The sequence below is a fragment of the Mobula hypostoma genome, chromosome 9, assembly GCF_963921235.1.
Source record: "Mobula hypostoma chromosome 9, sMobHyp1.1, whole genome shotgun sequence".
In the NCBI taxonomy this organism is placed as follows: domain Eukaryota; kingdom Metazoa; phylum Chordata; class Chondrichthyes; order Myliobatiformes; family Myliobatidae; genus Mobula; species Mobula hypostoma.
In genome coordinates this window covers 38,860,371-38,877,641 of record NC_086105.1, presented here as the reverse complement: position 1 = coordinate 38,877,641, position 17,271 = coordinate 38,860,371, and the positions used below count along the sequence as shown (strand labels likewise).

Sequence of the window (17,271 nt, the reverse complement as noted above, 5' to 3'; positions counted from 1 at the left end):
TTGGCATAAACATGATAAGTTAAAAGGCCTGTTTCCATCTAACTCCTCACCTCCAGCTCACTCCACAACTACTTTTGGATTTTTAGGTGGGTTTTGGTGTCTCTCCAACAAGCAAATGTTTTGGAAAACAGGTCGGCTCAGAAAATTCTGACCTTGTGTGCACAATTAGGAGAAAATAAGATGAAGGCTAGGAGGGTGATGGGGTCAACAGCTCGGTAAGTGGGCACACAGGCTATCAAGTGGACAAGGGGCAACATCTCAGGCAGTGGATGTGAGAGTTGAAAGAACCACCATGTGGGAAACAGATATGCCACAACTGTTGATGAGTGAGTGTGGTTATTTGTAGTGATAATTATCGACACATTGCAAATGTGAACAAAGCTACACAGATAAGGAATTTGAATTTCAATTTGATGCATGGAATAAACACAAAGGAGTGCATACATTTCAGCAATGAAAATGCTACTTGGAAGTAAAACGTTGCACCTGTTTCAGATAAATTCTGAGATTTTAAATCAGATTAATGATTTATTTCAGTTGTGGGTGTGAGTTCTGCTTTTGCACAAATTGGTTGCCACAGCTCTCTTTACATAGCGGTAGTAGGTATTTTTGATGAATTCATGGCTGATGAATTGCTTTGGGATATTCAGAAAATGACAATGGTGCCTCATAAGTATTTTTGTTTCAGTGTAGGTAACCATATTCCTCATTCAACCTAATGACCTCTGAAGTTTTAAATACTCCTTGAAAGGAACAGAATAGGAGGACCTGATTTGGGGTATGAGGGTGAAAATAAAGAGCTTTGGAAAGAGAAGAACAAATAAATGGTAGCAAACACATTAAAAAACGGGCAGTAACTGGGCAGTATAGGGACTGAGATACTAAGAAATAACAGTGCATCATATACTCCAGAGTTTTTTTATTTACAGTGTGACTGAACACAGGTTTTGGGAACTGAACTAATCACAGCCCTTCTTCCTGGAGCTTTCTTTTATCAAGCAAGATATCAGAACATTATATTGATGATAATTGTGATTCAGATCATTCTCCAAAGCAGCAAAAAAAAAAGAAAATCTTAAGCACGTAGCAGCGCTCGATTACATGAAAAGTTTAATAGAGAATGGACCAAGGGTGTGGCCATTCATCATCTCAATGCCTGGAAATACCCAACCTTTGCTGCAGTGTTTGTGCAGAGACAATACAAATTGCCCAAGTGTGGTAATGATATACTGATTCCTGTCGATCACAAGCAATAATTTGGTGAGAACAGATGCAATCCAACTAAAATTTCTGGCTTTGTCCACAAGATGCTTCTTATAAATAAATGTATCTTTTAGATAAATGTGATATCAAACCTGCCAATCATACACAATTATTATGTTACATCTTTTTTGCACACATTTCATGAATTGAAATTGTGAATTATTTTACACAAGGTTGGAACTGAAAGTTGGTCCAGTACTGATTGACACAAATGCTCATTTCATCCTGGGTAAACACCCCAGCCTCATCAGTAGAGTAATTTCAGATTTTCAAGCAGAATCTGATCTAAAACTGAAGCCACAGAGTGATAATGGGGAACTGCCAAACTCTAAGATCAAAATTATTTGATAAAAATAGTTGCAATAAACAGATCGGATACACAAATGGCATTAACGGTGTAATTTTCCTCCCATGTGGTCATGTGATGAAGGGCCAAAGGCTGACGTCACACTCAAAGAGATCACCATTTCAACAGACTTTGGGAAGGGCAAAATCAAGGCCAGAATAAAAATAAATGTGTTTTTCTCACACATTATCAAGTTGTAATCATATGCTACATTGGCTTTCATCATTGTTGTGTAACAGAAATTCATGTCAGAGCACAGGACTTTGAGGGATGATGCGGATGTTCCAACCGTGGCACAGTTGGCAGAGTTTACTGTCTTACAGTACACTGGCCTGAGTTCAATCCCAACCTCCAGAGCTGTCTGTGTGGAGTTTGCACATATTCCCTGTAATTGATTGAGTTTCTACCAGGTACTCTGATTTCCTCCTCAAGGATTTGTGGATCTGTAGGATAATTGACCACAGCAAATTGTCCCTTATAGGTAAGGAATTGTCACAGCTGGTGGTGGGTTAGGAGTTCAGTAAGAATAGGGTTGGTGTGGCTACTTGATGGTAGGCACTGATTTGCTGCGCATACAAGAATGATAGTAGTTGTAACCTCAGTGAAAAGTAGTATTCAGAATCATTCTTCTTCAAACGAGCAGTGTTTTTGCTAGGGCTGTTGGGAGTGGTTTAAACTAATATGGCAGGGGGATGGGAACCAGTATGATAGACCTGAGGGTGAGCCAGCAGGTTTACAAATAGATGATGTAATATACAATATGAATGTATGGAAGGACACGCAAATGATTGGGTGTAACTGCAGAAAGAGCAAAGAGTTAAGATGTACCAGCAGCAAAATTCACAAGGGCGAAGAGTGCAAGACCGATAGCACGTAGCGTTCAGAATAAGGTGGAAGAACTCATGGCACAATTAAGAGATTGGTCGGTATGACATTGTGGGCATCAGTGAGTTATGGCTGAAAGAAGGTCATAGTTGGGAGTTTAACATCAAAGGATATACTTTGTATCAAAAGGACAGGCAGGAAGGCATAGGTTGTGGTGTGACTCTATGCGTAAGAGATGGAATTACATCTTTAGACAACAGGTGACATATAGGGCCAAACCTTTGTGGGTGGAGTTAAGAAACTGCAAGGGTAAAAAACCCATTTATGGGAATCATATGTACGCCTCCAAATAGTAGCCAAGATGTGGGGTTGAGATTGGATAGGGAGCTGGAAAGGGCAAGTAATAAGGTTAATGTAACAATTGTAATGGGGGACTTCAATATGCAAGGGGATTGGAAAATCAGATTGGTGTCGGATCACAAGAGGGAATTCGTTGAATGCCTACAAGATGGCTTTTAAGATCAGTTTGTGCTGATCTAAAGACCATCTTAGATTGGGTGTTCTGTAATAACCAGATTTTATTAGTCAGCTTAAGGTAAAGGGACCCTTAGCGGGGCAGTGATCATAATATGATTGAATTCATACTGCAACTTGAGAGGGAGAAGTCTCAATAAGTCACATGTATCAGTATTGCAATGGAATAAAGGGAATTATAGAAGCAAGAGAGAGGAGCTTTCCCAGGTAGATTGGAGAGGGATACTGACAGGGATGATGGCAGAACAGAGGTGGCTGAAGATCCTGGGAATAGTTCAAAAGGCGCAGGATAGATATATCCCACAGAAGAAGTAGTTCTCAAATGGCAGTACAATGCAACCGTGGCTGACAAAGGAAGTTTAGGACTGCATAAAAGCCAAGGAAAGGGCATACAAGGTAGCAACAGTGAGTGGAAAGTTGGATGATTCTGAAGCTTTTAAAATCCAACAAAAGGCAACTAAAAAAATCTATAAGCAGGAAAAAAGTGAAATATGAGAGCAAACTAGCTGGTAATATAAAGCAGGATGCTAGAAGTTTTTTTCAGTTATATAAAGAATAAAAGGGAGGAAAGATTTGATATTGTACCACTGTAAAATGATGCTGGTGAGGTAGTAATGGGGAACAAAGAAATGGCAGATGAACTTAACGGGTACTTTGCTTTAATCCTTACAGTGGAAGACTAGCTGTACTTTATACTTACACTTTATTGTTGTCAAACAATTGATACTAGAACATACAATTATCACAGCAATATTTGATTCTGCACTTCCCGCTGTGAGTGTCAGGGAGCAGGAGTGAATGCCATTGCTATTACAAATGAAAAAGTGCTAGGCAAACTCAAAGGTCTTAAGGTGGATTAAGTTACTTGGACCAGATGGACTACATCCTAGAGTCCTGAATGAGGTTGCTGAAGAGGTAATAGATGCATTGGTCTTGATCTTTCCAAATTCACTTGATCTTGGCATGGTCCCAGAGGAATGGAAAATTGCAAATATCACTCCACTCTTTAAGAAGGGATGAAGGCAAAGGAAATAATAGGCCAGTTAGCTTAATCTCAGTGGTTGTGAAAGTGTTGGAGTCTATTATTAAGGACGAGGGTTTGGGGTACTTAGAGACTAATGATAAAATAAGTCAAAGTCAGCATAGTTTCTGTAAAGGGAAATTGTGCCTGACAAGTCTGTTTGAATTCTTCAAGGAAGCAAAAAGCAAGCTAGACAAAGGGGAGGCAGTGGATGTCATTTACTTTGATTTTCAAAAGGCATTTGATAAGGTGCCTCACATGAGGGTGCTTAACAAGATAAAAGCTTATGATGTTACAGGAAATATACTGGCATTGATACAGGAATGGCTGAGTGGGAATAAAGGGGGCCTTTTCTGGTTGGCTGTCAGTGACTACTGGTGTTCTTCAGGGGTCAGTATTGGGACCACTACTTTTCACATTGTTTGTCAATCATTTAGATAGTGGAATTGATGGCTTTGTGGCAAAGTTTGCAGATGATACAAACATAGGTGGAGGGGTAGGTAGTGCTGAGGAAGCAATGCCATTGCAACAGAACTTAAGACAAATTGGAAGAATGGGCAAAAAAGTGGCAGATGGAATACAGTCTTAGGAATTGTTCAGTAACGCATTTTCATAAAAGGAACAATAGCTTGGACTATTATTTAAATGGGGAGAAAATTCAAACATCAGAGCTGCAAAGGGACTTAAGAGTCCTTCTGCAAGACTCCCAGGAGGGTAATTTACAGGTTGAGTAAATTGCAATGTTGGCATTTATTTCAATGGGAATAGAATAAAATAAACAAGGAGATAATTCAAAAGCAACACACACAAAATGCTGGAGGAACTCAGCAGGCCAGGCAGCATCTATGGAAAAAAGTCCAGTTGCCATTTTGGGCTGAGACCCTTTGGCAGATAATGCTGAAGCTTTGTAAGACACTAGTCAGACCGCATGTAGAGTATTGTCAACAGCTTTAGGCCCTTATCTCAGAAAGGATGTATTGTCATTGGAGAGAGTCCAGAAGAGGTTCATGAGGATGATTCTCAAAATGAATGGGTTAACATAGGAGGAACATTTGGCAGCTATGGGCCTGTACTCACTGGAATTTAGAAGAATATGCGGAGATTCCATTGAAACCTACTGAATGTTGAAAGGACTAGATAAGGTGGATGTGGAGAGGAAGTTTGCTCTGGTGGGGGTATCCAGAACTAGGGAACACAGCCTCAAAATTGAGGGGTGACCTTTTAGAACAGAAGTAAGGAGGAATTGTTTAGCCAAAGAGTGGTGAATCTGTGGAATGCTCTGCCACAGACTGCAGTGGAGGCCATATCTGTGGGTTTTTTTTCAAAGCGGAAGTTGATAGGTTCCTGATTGGTCATGGCATTAAGGGATATGGTGAGAGGGCAGGTGTATGGGGTTGAATGGGATCCTGGATGAGCCATGATGAGATGGCAGAGTGGACTTGAGGGGCTGAATGGCCTGATTCTGCTCAAATGTCTTATGGTTTTAAGTTTTTTTTTGAGAAGACATTGTGTTGCCTTCAAAAATGTTTGATGTTTAAGATATTTTTCCTCTCAGATTCCACTGGGGTTCCATCTTGGGATATTAATGGAGTAGATGCTATGGACCCCAAGCCATGGCAGATTTGGAACAGGCTTCCTCACTGATTTCAACACTTGCATTGACATCTCTGCAAAGTCATATTTCATGTAGACTTTTTCAACTGCTTTACTCATCTGAACGAAATCATAGCAAAATCACAGTTTACCAGTTTTTTTGAAAGAATAATAAAGTTAGTACTTCAACCAACAAATATTTTCACGCCCTTCATCGTGAAATAAAAGTAACCTATTCATTGGACTTGTAGAAATTGACCACTAGCATTGGGTTAAGTAGTATAAAGAAAGATGGCTCTACTGAATGTTAGGAGACAAGATAGAAACCATTTTTAAGAAATTGCTCTGGTTTTGCCTCTAAAACTAAGAGCAACAATTCTAACATTAAGACCTGATGCACCTAATTAATTATTCATGAATTCTGGAAAATTGTTAGCCCAGGTGCTATCACAGACAATAGAGATACTGTCAGTCTCAAAGTTGAAGTGTTACATGAAAATTAATAATTTGATTGTCCACAATTGGTAAAATCTTGTACGGTAATTTTTAAAGACTGGATAGGATTTCTTTTTAAATTTCATATAGCTTCAAGTAATATCAAATAAAGGATTTGTTAACATTGCAAACAGTTTGTTTTGAAAACAACACAATGTCAACCACAAAATATTTTCTATGTTTAAGGAGATTATTCTGGAATGGAGATTTTATTGCAAACTTTACCATGATTAAAGATGAAATGACAATATTCAAGAGTACAAGCAGTGGGTGATTAGATAACAGATTTCTCTCCCATTTGTCTCCTCATGCTGTTGCTGCATATTGGTAGAATGCAGCTTATTTAAACATTATATAATTACAAACCACTAGAACTTCAAACTTACTAATCCTGAGGATACATATGCCAATGTGGTGTCAATGGACCGGGTATTCATTAACCACTGTTTCACAATGTTGCTCAAATGAATTAGAAATGCTTTAGAGCTTTCTTTAAAATATCAAAAGAATGGAAGATTTGTCTCATTTCACCCCCTTCTTTGTAGATCTAAATGAAATGGCATCAGCACTAACTAAATAATTTTAATTAGTTTAATTCAGACATGGACACTACATTGAAGCTAATATGCAATTAACCTGGAATATGTAATTAAAAATTACAGAAAATAAATAACATCTATTTTGCAGCAGTAATTTTCCTTACAATTTTGGTATTGTTTGTGTGTGCATAAGTGTACAATTGAGTTTATGGGAGTGCAAGTATCAGTTTGCATATTTTTAAATAGTTATTTTGGAGTACAGAGTAACTGTCCTTTCCATCAAAATTACTACAGTTTATAATTAAGTTGCTTTCTTAGACTATGTATCTTCCAATTCTGCTGAAAGGTAACATACAAGTCAAAGCTGCAACAAGAGAGGAAACTGTTACTATAGATAGAGAATACCCAATATCTTTCACTAAAAGCTGTCATAATACACATAACAGCGAAGATTAGCCAGTGAATGATAAACAAATGCAGAGATGCATTTCTAATGTTGAGAATACTGAAGTGCATGCATGTTGCTTCCTTAAAGGCTAAAGTCGAATTTAAGATCAGATTTTCCCATCTTCTGTTTGTAAACGGCATCAAATTTCTCATTCATTGATACAGTGAAGATATCCTTCCATAGGCCAACTCGACCTGAAATTGAAAAATAAGTTAAATTTATTAGCGTGATTAAGTTAGGGACAATTCCAGTTGAATCAATGTGCTACAGGCAACAAACTGATTCTATCATCATGACCAACTAAATCTACAATACAAGTGCAAGGATATCATTCCAAATTGCAATCATTCAAGTTCAGGCACAGGTAAATATTCTACCTGTGACTGCAAAGAACTGCAGAGATTTGTTAACACAGTTCAGCACATCACAGAAACCAGCCTATTCTCAAAGGGCTCCTTCATTGTCTTGCTGAAGCAGCCAGCATAGTCAAAGCCCCTGACCCCCAACTCTCCCAATGGACAGAAGATACAAAACTCCTGAAAGTACAAACCATCAGGCTCAAGGATAGCTCCTATGCTGCCGTTATAAGACCATTGAATAGTTTCTTAGTGCGACAAGATGGATTCTTGACCTCATAACCTACCTTGTTCTGACTTTCCACCTTATTGTCTACTTGTCTACACTTTCTCTGTAATGTAACACTTGATCTGCAATGTTATTCTTTTACTTTGTACTAACTCAATGTATTATTGTAACACAAATTGATCTGTTTGAATGGTACCCAAGACAATTTTTTCATATGTGATAATAATAATGGGCCAATGCGGGGATCTATTGTTACAGAGGAAGCAGGCAGCCACATAAGTGTAATCTGCAGTCAAACCGGATGTCAAGATTGACCAGTGCTACAGAGAGGAAGATAAAGGGGGAACCTTATATTCTGACATGCCAAAGGCAGCAGACAAGTTGAGGAGAATGCGGAGTGATGACTCAGTGTAAGAAAAACATTACTTGGAAGGAAAAAGAAAGTTAGAAGTTGGATAAATAGTTTGAAACAAAGCAACCAGTGGCATACCTGAGCCAGGAGTATCATTTACAAAATTTAAGTAAGGAATTTAGCTCACAAACCAGGTTGTCATCAACAAAGATGATAAAATCAAACAAGGAAATTGCATGTAAATGGTGGCAAAATTGGGGTTTAAAATCTTCAAATCTTGTAGATTTTCCTCAGTGAGAAAGCTGAGGAAACAAAAGAACTTTGAGGGGTCTGTAATCAAACTTATTACAGACCTGAGTTGGAATAGGAGCTGGTGGATTTGCAAGTGAACTACCATGCATTTATAAGCAAAATGACGGACATATGTTTCTGCAGTGAGAATTTAGCAGTTTTGAGAAGTAACAGCATGGAAAATAAAATCAATAAGGTCAGAAAAATTGCTCTCACTTTTCCTTCCTCTACAATAAAATATCACGCTTTTTGTTGGAAGACTTTCTCCTGTCTCAAGACTAAGAGTGAAAATAGTCAGTAAACACTTTAGAGGTCTTGGAAATAATAGAACTTCATCATACACTTCAGAGATTCTGAAATAAATGTCTCTTTCTTTCAAACTCTTCCGTCACAATGGAGGCTATCAAAATGAGGGCTAAAATTTACAATGTGATTCAGAGAACAATGGAAAAGATAAGGAGCAGAAGAAAATGGTTAGTTTGTATTTCAAACAATAAAATGCTAAGTCAGTCATTTCTTGAGACTGTTCAACTGAAAAATGCTAGCAGGGGTATGTGCCAGTTACAAGATCATCATTATAGTATTGAAGTCCTATGAGATAAATTTTTTGCTTGTATCTTTGAAGAATAGAAAACCATTGCAGCCCAGCAATTCACTAAATAAAATGAGAAATGAAAATTCTGCTTCATATTAAATGCTCCTAAAGTGCAAAGTTTATGATTACACATGTTTATAGCAACTTATCTGGTGATGGATAAACAACAGATATAATGTGAAAGAAATCAGATAATCTACAGGTGACAGGAAATGAAACACAGGCAACATAAGTGACATGACAGAATGTCAGAATTGCAGCTTTCTGGTTGATAAAATAAAACTTTGGTTCCCAACAATTGCCTATTTCAAATTCCAAGGTGTCAGACTTCAAGAAGAATATAGAATTCCAAGCCAATGGAAACAATAATCACCAACACATTCAAGAACAGAATTCCATTTGTGCATAAAAGAAGTGTTGATTAAAAAATATCAAAGCCATGTTGAGGATAATGGAATTTAATAGATAATGAGTATTCTAAATTATAGCAACCTTATCTTACTATAGCAGCAGACATCAATGGATAAGTACTCGAGTCTCAATGTAATCTGGAGACCAGAGGATCAACAAGTAATAAGGGGAAAAAATTGAGAACTGCATTGGAACAGAAAGAAATGACATTCCTTCACCATGATCATTAATATTTGGGTTTGTGAAAAATAAACTGTGAGCAGTTTTGATATGTCTAAATAACAGTCATCATTAATTCAGTTTCAAATCTTAAGTGGTAATTTTCTTTCTTACATTTTGACTTCAGTAGAAAACCAGAGTCCATGAGCCAGTACTCATTGGAGGATCAGAGGAGGAGAGGGTCAGCAACTATAAATTCCGAGGTATTATTATTTCAGAGGGCCTGTTCTGGGCCCAGCACATAGGAGCAATAACAAAGAAAGCATGGCAGTGCCTCTACTCCATTAGGAGGTTGCAAACTTTGACTAACTTCTATAGATGTGTGGTGGAGAGTATATTGACTGGCTGCATCACAGCCTAGTATGGAAACACCAATCCCCTTGAACAAAAAATCCTTCAACAAGTAATGAATATGGCCCAGTCCATTATGGGTAAAGCCCTCCCAACCATTGAGCACATTTACATGGAGCATTGTCACAGGAAAGAAGCATCCATCATCAGGGATCTCCATCTTTCTTCTCAGTGCTACCATCAGAAAGATACAGGTACTTCAGGACGCACATCACCATGTTCAGGAATAGTTATTACCCATTCACCATCAGGCTCCTGAACCTGAGGGTATAACTTCACTCAACTTCACTTGCCCCATCACTGAACTGTTCCTACAACCAATGGACTCACTTTCAAGGACTCTTCATCTCATGTTCTCTATATTTCTTGCCTTTTTTCCTTTTTGTGTTTGCACAGTTTGTTGTCTTTTGCACACTGGTTGTCCACCCCGTTTGTGTGGTCTTTCATTGATTCTATTTTGATTATTGGACTTATTGAGTTTGCCCGGAAGAAAATGAATCTCAGGTTGTATAAGGTGACATATATGTACTTTGAAAATAAATTTACTTTGAACTTTAATTCTGCACAGGTGTGAAAAATAAAACCAGGGAGACCCTCAAAATGAAAATGGATTGGGTTAACAGCTGAATAAAAATAATACCAATATTAAACAATGTGAAAAGCATGTGGCTGAAGTGATACAATGGATTAGTAACCCAATAGAATTTACTTTTTTTTAAACAAGTGAACAAACGAAAAATCAATTTAAGAAATACTGTGATACCCACCTTGCTACATTACACCTGCCTGAGGGTTTAGATGAAAAGAGAACCCCAATGGGATAAGGTCTAGTCTACCTTCTCATCAATTATACTAGGTCTTCAGTTCAATGAGTCGAAACACTAAAAACAAAAAGGAAGAAACCAAAATGCTTCAAACAAACAAAATTTAGAAAATAAAAAAAATGAATATTCAGCATTTAACTTAAATATTTTCATCAAAAGGTGTGTCTGAAAATTTTCAATAGCTCATATATATATGTAAAACAAAATTGATACAATGAAAACAATGAATAAAACTAAAAGTATGAAAAATGAACAAACTGAAGCAGGTTTTATTCTTGACTCTGTGGATTTTGTAGTTCATTTCGGTTACAGATTATACTCACGTCTTCACATCACTCCACCTGTTCTAGATCATAGTCCCATCCTAACAACATTCTCTTAAGTTCTAAACGAAATTTACAGTTCAACGTAATTTCCTTCAGTTCATATCACTCCTCTTTGACATCAGTACTTTCTGTCCCACCAGTTTCTTACTTCCTTAATTCCTTTCCTTCAGAACCCAAAAGCATTCTGTTAGGATAACTGGCTATTAGAAATTTTCTCTAGTATAGTTAGCGGGCAGGAAAATCAGGAAGAGCAGATTGGTTTAAGACATGAGGTTGAAGTAGGGCAAGACAGGAAAATGGAGTTGATGTGTGATGAGAACCAGCATAGGATCAATGGGCTGGACGGCTTCGATGTCATACAGAGATGAGATAGTCAGCGTCCATTGCTAAATTGCACATCTACAAACTGTTATGCACTTAAATGTGTGTACAGTGGCATTTCATACAGGCATTGTGTGTGCTACAAAAAGGCATTACTTGAACAAATAACAAGAAAGACCTTTCATACTCAATGTCCCACCACTTCTAACAGTGAAGAAAATGAGGATAAATGTAGCAAAATTAACTGGAGGTCTAGTTGGCAGTGGGGGAGGTCAGGAATTGAGAGAGTGGAGGTAGATTGGTAGATTAAGATTCCATAAATGGGTTGAGGATCACTGAGGAGGATGGAGGGGATTCAGTAAATGGTGAGTGATTAACCATGGGGAAAGATTTCCTTTGGTTAAGGTTTTCATTGACACCCTGACCATAGCCAAGTCAGGGTCAAGCCATATAATCAACACCAAAGGAGGCCTTAGCCCACTGGCTAGGTCCTGTTTTATTGGAGGAGGCTCTTGCTACTCATGGGCCTCATACAGTACACAGAAGTTCAGAGATAATCATTGCGTAGCAAGTGACATCATATTGCATCATAGACAGAGGAGCCAAACTGAACACTTATGTGTTTTATTTCAAATCCACCATAAGTGCCAGAATATCACAGATTGCTCAGTTTTTATTTTGCTGTTCTCAGCACTTACCTCTCCCAATGGGAAGGGCTTCTGCATTACAGCATTGGTCCACCAGCTGCTGGCAGTGCTCAGTTATAGCCTCCATCTGCGTTTTATCATACGATACTCCAAGGAACCGGACCAAGAGTTCCACGGTACCTGCAAGGTTCTAACACCAGGAGCAAACGACAGACTTAACTGGAACACCTTTCAATATCAGGAAAACTGCTATTAAAATATCACAACCTTACTAATACCAGATCAATATGCCAGCTTAGAAAAGGTAGTTGCACAAATCTGGAAAATCAATATTCAGATTCAGTTTTCCTTGGTGTTTATGAACCTTTGATTACATCCTTTTCTATCACTTAAATATCTGAACTGGTCCTTGCCAAAAGGAATCACAAATTGTAAGTTAAAGTTACTTGTTCCACTGTTGAACTGAGCAGATCAGGTCTTCAAGACACTTGTTGCTACTTAGCTGATGTATAATTTCTCTTCAACACTTTTCTGATACTCTGAGATATTGCAATAGTTACTATTCCAATTACTGACTTGTCTGGAAAGGAAAATGAGTCCTGTTCATATTGTCACAGGCAATCAATTTTGTGTGTCCCAAGTACACCTCTGTTCTAAAGAAAACAACCCACAGCCTGGCCTCTCTCCTTAAAACATCGAAATGAAACTCCAGTAACATCAGATGATATCTGAGGTGTTATAACTAGAATCTTAAGCTGTAGCCTAACACAATTTTCATGTTCTCATATTCTAGCCCTTGGCTACATAATTACATTATTTATCCGGCCTGATACCTTGAGAGATCTTTTTTCTTAACATCTCTAAATGTCCTTGAATCTTCTGAGTAAATGTACTCCCATAGGGCCGTTGGTTAAGGCTCTACACCCAGCAGCAACAAAGGAAATATTTTCAAGTGAAAATAATGTGCAACTAGGAATTCACAGCTGAATACATCCCACTTATGCTTGCTGTCCTTGTTTTTAATGGTAGTGCTTGCCAGTTTGGGAGGTGTTATCACAGTAGCTTGTGCTGCAGTACATTTTATCGATTGCATAGACTGCACTGGTAGTGGAGAGAGTGATGTTGAGAACAACAATTGGAGTATCAATCAAGTATGCTTTGTTGGATTGTGTTAAACTTCATGAGAGTAGTTACAAATGCACTCATCGTGCAAGTAGAGAATATATTTCATGGCTTTGAATACATATCATTTTGACTTGTACCTCATAAAGACTTCTGGTGTCAGACTAGTCACACCATGGAATACCTTAATCTCTAATCTTTTCTTGGATTTCTCTATGGTACTTAACTGGTTGGTTCTGGGGGAAGTTTGGATCACAGAGAACACCCCCACCACACAAAGATGATGATTTACCACTCATCAGTCCAAGCCTGAATGTTCTTTGGCTTTAGCTTTATGAACGCCTGTAGACATGCATTACTAGAAATGTATCTTGACTCTCATTTATATGCTAAGAGCTCATCACAAGGTACACTACTTTGAGCATAGGTGAGCCAACACAAAATATAGCAGCAAAAGAAAACCAAAAATATCAGGTGATAACTTTACCTGCTGCATACTTTGAGAGCCATGTAGCATGCAAGAAACAGCAAGTCTGGGACAGGACCTATGGTTGCAGTTAAATGGATGAACGTTAATGTCGTAAGGTCAGCACCAAGGGTTGAGTCAGGGATATACACTAGAGCATTGTCAAAAGTCTGTGGTAATGTCAAACTTTTATAAAACACTAGTTCAATTACCAGAGATTTATGTTCCATTCATGGGCTTATGAGATGTATTAATGATCAACAAAAACAGCTACACAGATCATGGAATGTGAGAAGTGATTTGATAGAAATGTTCAAGATCATGAAAGTCAAGATAAGGTGAAGAAATCTACCTGTTTACATCAGATTCAGGAATATGAGAAAACAAATTTAAGAATATTGGCTAAAGAATCAAATAAGACAAAATTATAAATCTTTCCACACAGGTAGCAAGGTCTCAGATACATTGTCCGAAAGCTGATTTTATTAGGGATTTTGAAAAGGAATTACGTAAGCGTGCATGCTTTAAGAAACAGTATTTGCAGCACTCTGGAGAAACAGCCAGGAAGAGAACAGATTAATACCAGTAATGCTGGACCAACCAGACTGTTTTACTGGAAAAACTATGATTTCATGTGGTTCAGTTAATTTTCATCCCAGCAACACAAGGCTCACCTTATGTAAATCTTCATAAAGCAGGAAAAGGACGTTGGAGTCCATGCGATGTTCCCAGAACTCCTGAACATGTTCAAACCATGAACCATAACCCACTGGAAAAACAAAAGCTACTTTAAGAACATAAACTATTGTATTATTAGAACTAAGAACTTTACAACTTCTTGGGAAAATCTGCAACAAAGCCCAAATTCATTGTCATAATTCCACTGTACTTGCTGAAAAATCAGATGTACAATGCTATTCTTGAAGAAATTCTCAGTGCTGCTATTTGCCTCATTGGTAAAATATGGATGTTTCACTATGGATGGTATAATTTTTAAGATAACTGGAAACAATAATTCACAAAAAATTATAAATATAATTTTATAATACAATCATCACACAGGATCCTTAAATATCAACTGTGTACATAAACTTACAGTTCTGAATGTCCACTTCCTGTAAAAAATTAACAGGATGATTTGGAAGTGGGCTATGTTAAATTAGGTCAATGTCTAATGATCGAACCTTTTTTGACATATTATGTTTTTCAAAATCACAATCAGAAATACTATAAGTAGTTTCCAGATGCTGAATCTCCACTTATGTCCTGATACAACTGGCTCAACTTCTTTGCTCCCAAAAATCAATGTAACTGATCGTGAAGTCCAAGCTATTGATTCTATGGATTACAAGCAGACTTATTTCAATTAATACGTTACTCATCTGCCCAATTCAAATTTATTTTAACTACCTTCCAATTCTCGCATAGAAATGAAGAAAAACAATGAAATATCAAAGTAGTTCTGACACTTACACTTATCGTTCATAAACCGCCGACAGAATTCCTGAAAAGTCCCTCTGTAGCTCATAGTCCGTAAAGAACGATGAAACTGATAATATGACACCACCAAGTCTTTGGGATTCCTGGCCATGCATATAACCTGTAGAAAGACAGTTTTGGAACTGAGGATGAAAGCTTAAAATAAATTATAAGTTGTCATTATACTAGTAGTTTCCCATTTTCAGAAACACAGACATAAGGATCATTTCTAAAAAGGTGCACTTACATTGAAAGCGAAACTCAAATATGAAATTTTGGACCACATGAACGAGGACAAGCAGGTGGGTCAGACAAGTGCAACTAGAATGAAGGGCCAAATCGTCAGCCCAATTTACTGCAAGAGGGAGTATTTTAATGCTGCTGCATAAAGACTTGAAAGCATTCTCAATAGCACAAAAATCCAGGAAACTCGGTTGCTTGGACTCAAATGAGAGAAAAAAAAATGGTCACTTAGTATAAAATGACTGTTGACCCAAAATATTAACAGTGAGGGAGAAAAACTTAGTACTTTGGGTCAATACCGTTTGTCAAGTATTCTGCAAAAGTTGTTTATCCGAATAATAAACACAATTTCTTGTTCCACAAATGTTGCCTAATTGGCCAATTATTTCCAGTTTTTGTTTTTTTTTCAGATTTCCAGCATATTTCCAGTCATTCCTGCCTGTGTCCATCAAACTTTACAACTCCTCCCTTGGAGGGTCAGACACCCTGAGCCAATAGGCTGGTCCCGGACTTATTTCCTGGCATAATTTACATATTACTATTTAACTATTTATGGTTTTATTACTATTTAATTATTTATGGTGCAACTGTAATGAAAACCAATTTCCCCTGAGATCAATAAAGTATGACTATGACTATGACTATATGCAGTACTTTGCCTTTGTACATACATACAATAGTGATGCATTCATTAATGGACATATCAGATCGTGCACTGTAAATTAAAAATATAAGAAGCTGACCTTCAACATTTTTACCTGCTATTCCATTAACTTGGATCATGACTGATCCATTAATTCAACACTATTCCAATGCACTGTCCCCATCCCACCATCCTTCAATTCCCTTAATACCAAAAATCTATCAATCACTGCCTCGAATATGTTCTGGAATGGAGCTTCCATATCTCTTGGGTAGAAGATTCCAAAGATTCACCACCCTGTGGCTGCAGAAATTTCTTCCCATCTCAATCCTGAATAGCTAACCCTTTAATAGGAGACCATAATACGAGAATCTAGAAATTCTTGGCCAATGGAATCATCATTGCTGAATCTACTCTCTCACTTCCTTGTACTAATTAGCAACTAGACCAGTCTTGCTAAGGCACTTCATAAGAACAAGGCTGTTCTGACTGCAACCTCAACTCCACATTCCCAGCTACCTCTGCCAACTTCTCACACTCTTGCATATCAAGTATGAAACTAACTTTGCATCAAAATATTCAGAGGTGACTACCACTATTCTGACGAGGAGAGTTCCAAACATTCAAAATTCACAGACAAAACATAGTGCCTCATCTTACATAAATATGCCCCCACTTATTGTTAAACCAATGATTCTTAGTCTGAGATCCTGCCCCAATTGAAACATTCTCTCAACATCCACACATTAAGAACCTCAAAGAATTTACGTTTCATTCAAGTCCCCCCAGTCTAAATCCCAATGGATCCAAATCCAGCTTGACTCTTAACACAAACAACAGAAATTCTGCACTCCACACACAAAATGCCGGAGGAACTCAGCAGGCCAGGCAGCTTCTACAGAAACAAGTACAGTTGACATTTCCGGCCAAAACCCTTCCCTCCAGCATTTTGTGTGTGTTGCACAGATTTCCAGCATCTGCAGATTCTCCCTCTTGTTTTATGAAGAGAAAATATGCAAATACTGGAAATCCAAGCAGAACACACAAAATGTTGGAGCCCTGCTGAAGGGTTTCGGCCTGAAACATCAATGGTACAGGTCTCCCCTGCCATCCAAAGGTAGAGCGTTCCTATGAAATGGTTCGTAAGCCGGAATGTCGTAAAGCAAAGAAGCAATTACCATTTATATGGGAAAAACTTGTGAGCGTTCGCAGACCCAAAAATAACCTACTAAATCATGCCAAATAACACATAAAAACTAAAATAACAGTAACATATAGTAAAAGCAGGAATGATATTATAAATATACAGCCTGTATAAAGCAGAAATACTTC

At 37.8% G+C, this 17,271-nt stretch overlaps 1 protein-coding gene across 2 annotated transcripts in view; it reads right to left on the bottom strand.

Annotated features, from left to right (window-relative positions):
* Positions 1 to 887: 887 nt before the first annotated feature.
* Positions 888 to 17,271, bottom strand: part of sult4a1 (sulfotransferase family 4A, member 1) — a 38,837-nt gene continuing 22,453 nt past the window's right edge. Inside the window, exons 4-8 of one of the 2 annotated variants that reach the window (XR_010019224.1) lie at positions 15,048 to 15,174; positions 14,249 to 14,343; positions 12,038 to 12,176; positions 10,636 to 10,749; positions 7,141 to 7,258 (exon numbers count right to left, since the gene is read on the bottom strand). Coding sequence is in view for 1 of the 2 variants with exons in the window: in XM_063058116.1 (XP_062914186.1) it covers positions 7,146 to 7,258; positions 12,038 to 12,176; positions 14,249 to 14,343; positions 15,048 to 15,174 (474 nt within the window). In the remaining variant the exon portion in view is untranslated. Of the gene's footprint in view, positions 7,259 to 10,635; positions 10,750 to 12,037; positions 12,177 to 14,248; positions 14,344 to 15,047; positions 15,175 to 17,271 lie in introns of both variants that reach the window. The other variant, XM_063058116.1, reaches the window with a different exon arrangement.